The 6,000-nt window shown below is 44.4% G+C and overlaps 1 protein-coding gene across 1 annotated transcript in view; it reads right to left on the bottom strand.

Moving 5' to 3' along the window:
- Window positions 1-420: 420 nt before the first annotated feature.
- LOC144120630 (uncharacterized) overlaps window positions 421-6,000 on the bottom strand; it is a gene marked incomplete at its 3' end in the record, with an annotated part of 61,905 nt that continues 56,325 nt past the window's right edge. The window contains 4 exon segments of the mRNA XM_077653226.1: window positions 421-590; window positions 2,163-2,253; window positions 2,613-2,703; window positions 3,465-3,603. Of these exon segments, the coding sequence (XP_077509352.1) occupies window positions 421-590; window positions 2,163-2,253; window positions 2,613-2,703; window positions 3,465-3,603 (491 nt within the window).

Raw genomic sequence — 6,000 nt, 5'->3', positions numbered from 1 at the left:
TAATTACTACTGATGTCTGCAACAACAATAACATAAAGAGAATGTGACAGCTAACACACAATTCTGCGAAAAATGCTCAAAGCCACAATTGTAGAACTGCGGCATACTAGGAGCCCTAACGACAACAAGGCTAATCTTCATATCATTATATCTATAGTGGGTAACAAATGTTGACGACTAAATCTTGTTGATCCAGAAATTCAGCTGCACACAGCCTTAGCTACATTTAGTTTTTTGATGAGCTCTGACCTAATGCATAAGGTACAAAAATAAGAAGCATAAGCACAAAGCATATGTGCAACACTTGAAGTAAATTTGGTAAGGTTGCCGTGGCCTTGTGTATTTGGAACAAGAACCGCAAAAGATTTTTTTCTTAGTTTACTCTCGATTTTTTGTATACCATACACATCTTGTCCATACCGCATCTTGTTCTTCCTGAAACTTCTTGAGGTCCTCCCCAGTGAGACCCGGGGGCGGTTGCAGGCAAAAGTCAGAGAAATCTTCATCTCTGCTGTCGCTTTCATCATAAAAGGCACCAGATGCATCTTCACCAAGTGACAGCCTCTTTAGCACTGTAGGCAGCGCATCATCTAAAAAAAAAAAGATCAGAAAAACAAGATTAGGCCATAACATTAAGAAAAGCTCATATTGTGGTACCTCTAAAATGAATTTATCCAAATATTTTGACTGAGGAACACAGGATAGGCCATGATGCGATGAATATGGTACTATAAATTCGCTACAACAAGACAGACAAGCACCAGTGAGCTCTAAGCTGCGTGCAGACCACTGCAAACATAAAATGGAGTAAAAAACAAAGTTCAGACCAGAACAGGATCAATTACTTACATGCCCACAAAAGTGTCTTCAGCGAAAATATGTCTGCAGGATGAATTAATGAAATATAAAAGGCAGTGAATGCAATACCATAACTTGCTTTCCACTAACTATTGGCTATGTTAATATGATTGAATCAAGATTACACTACTGCCTCACCCCCTTCCCCATATACAGTAGACTACCGACATATCAGTTAAGACGAATTCTCCATAAGATGAACAAGTGAGACCATTTGGTTGGTTTCCTAAAGGACTCAATGTAAAAACATATACGCTTATGAAAAACTGTTTAGCGTGTGCTTCGGTTTAGACGAACTTTCGCAGTGGCCGCGAATGAGGGTGAGCCCGCGCAACGGCACTCACGGGGCGTCCACACGGCACTAAGGAAAGAAAAAAAAATATAAACTGCTTCTATACAACAAAGCTAGAGCAGCCCCACAAAATGGCTTCCGCGCACCTTCACACAAACCTGCGGGGAAGCTGTCTAGCGAGAGCACAATTTCGTGATGGAAAACTCTCTAGCTGGTGCGAAAAAAGCAGGACACCGCCTACACTAGCGCAGATCTGGATATTGCACGTGCCACACACTGCCGCTCACAGACTATAAGGTGTGTATGCACAAAGTGCACCCGCTCGTTGACTTGGGACTTAAAAACTCCAGGGCCGCATTTGCAACAGACGCAGTGTCGCAGCACGCGTTATCGCAGCACAGAGATGGCCAGATATCAGTGGCACACACACACTGCCTGCAGCGTACGGGAAGGCGCATGGTGTGGCTGCTCGCGATGTTGCTAACAGCTATGCTGCAGAAGGAGCAAGATAAGAAAGAGATTCACGGCTACCCTGCTGGGCACCTTCGGAGTGCTCGGAGCAGGATGGAAGGCAAAAATTAAAAAACTAACACAGGCACTGTGGGATACAGTGCAAAAACGAGATGATTAAAAGAAAACTAGACCAAAGTCATTTTCAAGCAGGATAATATGAGCTCATTTCATGGCCTCAGCTTTCAGCTCACTTCATGCACAGAGCAATAAATGCTCTATCTGCAATTACCCTCCCTTCGAAAGGCTATTTTCTTCATTGTTTTCATGTAGTATATATGTAATATATATAAAGGCACATCTAGCATGCTCAAATCTATTTTAAGGGCACTTCTGTTAAGACGAACTTCTGAAACAACAAAGAAATTTTCTGGTCCCTTCAAGTTTGTCTTAAACGGAGTCTACTGTAAAGTATAAGCCAAAAGCCCAACAAGCCAGCATTTTCAGTGGGCTGAATTTGTCTCACACAATAATTACCACAAAAAATAAGCACTGTCCACACCAGTTCCGACATCCACTAACCTCTGCGTCTCCCGCTCTATCCTGTCCAGCTTCTTAGGCAGCTCTCTCCTTTGTAACTCCAGGGCAATTCTCTGCAACCCAGATAATGAAGGATCATTTTTCCAGTGAGAGGAACGCTAAGGAGGTGTAAACATTTTACTTTGCTGTAAACTCACAGAACTATCGAGTTCTTTTTCACAGGCTGTTCAAACACAGAAAGAGCTACAAAACATACTTATTTGACTCAACAGCAGAGAAAATGCAAAAGGCAACAGCAGTGACTTCCACCAAGTTTTACTGTGACTAAACTTCCCTGCAAATGAGTAAGTACAAACTTGGTTGGCAACACAGATGTGTCTATGAAGGGAATGCTTTTCCTATTCTGTCCTTTTCCACTGTAATGAAGCTTGCACAGCACGAGTTGGTGAGAAGCTCAAAAGACTGGTCTCACCTGGTCTTCCTCCTGGGCAGCTGCATGCAAGGCGGCCTCCCTCTGTAGCTGCTGCTGCAACTCCAGGGCAACCTTTGCATCATGCTCTTCTCTGGAAGACAAACGGAGAGAGATAAGTTATGTGACAATATGAGAAAATATGATCAATCGTTTTCAAATAGACAGTGCAGATATGAGTTACTAGGCTCAACAGCCAGTTTACTTGTGAAAAAAAAAATGTACCCTGAAATACATTTATGACTATTGAAACTATATGCTTATATGGAATGGCAAAGCCAGAGTCCCAGAAACTTGGAACAGTACTTCCCCTCTCTCTCATCCTCTCACACATACATATACTCTGTGTGTGCATGTTTGCATGCATGTGTACGAGTGCATGCAGCTTGGTACGCTTGTGTTCAATACCGTTCTGTACTGTTTCATCCGAATGCAGAATGACCTGAACCTGAATGACATGACCTGAATGCATCTTGCACGTCACAGCCACCACTGAGCTTTTGAAACCGAAACTGAAAAGACATGAGAAAAAAATTTAACTATAAATCATCAGCTGCCGCAGGTGAATTCCACGTCGATTCATGTATAACCGTTGTCCAGCACATCACCCCAAAGAAAAAAAAGTATGCATCCAGAAATTTGGTGCCTCTACGCCTTTAACCAGCCTTTAACCAACATGTCTTAGCTTATTCTGACGCACTACAAAGCTGACAATGCTATGCTGCAGTCAGCGCTCTCTAACCAAAAAATCATGTTTTCAAAAATTTTTAACACGATTAGGTGAAACAGCCCACATTTATTTGTTGCATGAGGAAGGCGAGAGGGATGAAGTGTGTGAGAGAGAGAAAGACTAACTGTTGGCGCAGCATCTCCTCGTAGGTGCGCCGGATGAACTCGGCCTCTTCCTCTTCGCTGCGCTGCACTGTCTTTGCCACAGGCAGGTCGGCACGCAGCACCTGGTTGTTGGTCCGGTTCAGGTTGTACCTCTGGTTAACTGCACAAAGCAAGTACTCAGTAAAGGCACATGCCACATGCGAGCACTGAAACTGCGATGAGCCCTTAAGCACTGTACGTGATCACTACACAACCAGTCGAGCCCAGAGGTATCGAACCCGGATGTATCGAATTACTGTTTACATTGACCAGTCAGAACATCCCCTATAAAAATCTCATACAAAAGCACAGCACTACTGTTTGCGTTCATCGAACTCGCACTGAGCGGACCATTCTATATATCAAGCAGCGTGTCGTGCCCCTCCAAGTGGCGCTTCTCCGAACGGTGCTCTTCGATATCACTTTTCGTGTGCAGAGACGGGTCGGCTGCCTGGGCTTGGGCATCTGCAGGCAGCGCTAGCACTTATCATGTCAATATGCAAGGAGATAATTGCATCAGCATGACTTCTATCTCTTTTATGAAGAAGGAAATAAGTTTCCTGTCACACCAGCGCTAGCGCCTTGGTTATCTGCCAACGTTCGTTGGTGGTGTGTGGCGTGGTTGTAGTGCTGCACGTGCTCGGCTGATTTTCTTGAGAGATGGATGTGTTCCAATAAACCACAGTTTCTAGTTCCAGTCACAGTGTATGTCTCGTCTGTTCTCTATCCTTTGTTGTTTGACTGGTTTACTTGTTCAAGATCATGAACTAACTAACCCAGATCGCAACTCTACCGCTGTGAAACTGCGTGACAAGGTGAATGTGGGAAGTGCTTGAGAGCAACCTTTGTTCGCTTGCACTAATTTTCCGCACCACATCGCTGTGATGCAGTGAAGCCAACCTAACCATCCAGGTGCCAGGGTGCTGTTGTGTGCTAGTGTGCACGGTGAGCTTTCGTTCGCTTATCATGCCGTTTGAGACTGCTTTTCATGTAGAGCTTACTATGCTTTCTAGTTTCAACAACTGTATTAGTGGTCAAATATAGCGCACGAGACAGCATGCCGGACTCCATGGGAGGCTTGCGCAATTCGGAAAAGCACCGAACGGATAGAGCATGTGTTGGGGATAAGTCCAACAAGACAGCATATTGTAACGTTTTAAAAAGATATCAGCTACAAAATAACGCTGCATACTTTTTCACTGCTTCCTTAAAAGTATTAGCCAGAGATTAATGAACAGCTGCCCTCACAGGTGCACTCTAAAAATTTGAAAACAATTTTGGAACGTTTCGTTTACACCCTAAGTGCCGCACTACGACCCGGTACCCCTAGGCAGGGTAGTTCCGAAATGCGCATATTGTGCTGTTTTAAAAAATACACTGACTGTTAAATGATATTCTATACCACATGCAAGCGCCATTTATTATTTCCATCTAAACCAAATATGTTTCGGGCTCAATAGCGTATGCAAGCCACAAGAAAGTAAATTCACAAGTTCTGAACCCGACCGCGGGTTCGAACCGACCGCGGCGGCTGCGTTTTTATGGAGGAAAAACGCTAAGGCACCCCTGTGCTGTGCGATGTCAGTGCAGATGTCAGTGCATGTTAAAGATCCCCAGGTGGTCGAAATTATTCCAGAGCCCTCCACTACGGCACCCCTTTCTTCCTTTCTTCTTTCACTCCCTCTCTTATCCCTTCCCTTACGAGGATATATGAGACAGATACTGCGCCATTTCCTTTCCCCAAAAACCAATTAAAAAAAAAAAGTTCTGAACGGAAATCATCAATGTTTATTTTTTCACAAGCATGTACAAAATCTCTTACACACAGTGAAAATATTAAGCACCAAGATTTATGAAAACAGCCCCCAGGGAATGTGGAATCATATTCAGATGTGATCAATTGGACTGGTGCGAAGGAAATGCAAAAGCATTCATTTTTCTCCACCTCCTCTTCCTTTGTGCCATTGTTCTGCAGCCTGGAGCACAAACTGTATCACTAAAACCACTACTACTACTTGTAACTTCGCTAAACCATTATCACCATAGAACCCAGCCCCAACCCCCTGCCACTGAATTTTCCTTACCAAGATGCTATCACCGGTATTTCATTAGAGCCAACGTTACAGCATGGAGGCTTCACCCAAATACGGATGCTGGACAGTTTTTGGCATCATGGCCCTTCTAATGCCCTTCATTTAAACACACTTTAGCACTGGTGGCTAAACCAGTCAACAGTAAAATGGCGGACATCATGCTGCCAAGCTCACCGTTTTCTGAAATATTTTTTGCTGCGTTCGCTCGTTGGTCAGCATAAAAGGTGTCCTACTTGCAAGGTTAAGGATAAGAGCCCACTCGAGAAAAAGCTGAGAGTTCGTACATACAGGGTCGTCCACTCGTAGTAAGAACACAGCGCAACCAACGTATGGACGCGCTGTGCGGAACATGAGTGCATCCGGCGCGGCCGTGCATCGCAGCGAAGCGGTGCAGGCGTACAGGGGCCAGCAAGCCGTGCTTCGCG

The sequence above is a fragment of the Amblyomma americanum genome, chromosome 2 (assembly GCF_052857255.1).
Source record: "Amblyomma americanum isolate KBUSLIRL-KWMA chromosome 2, ASM5285725v1, whole genome shotgun sequence".
NCBI classification, from domain to species: domain Eukaryota; kingdom Metazoa; phylum Arthropoda; class Arachnida; order Ixodida; family Ixodidae; genus Amblyomma; species Amblyomma americanum.
Note: the sequence above shows the minus strand (reverse complement) of the source record. Positions and strands in the feature narration are given on the sequence as shown.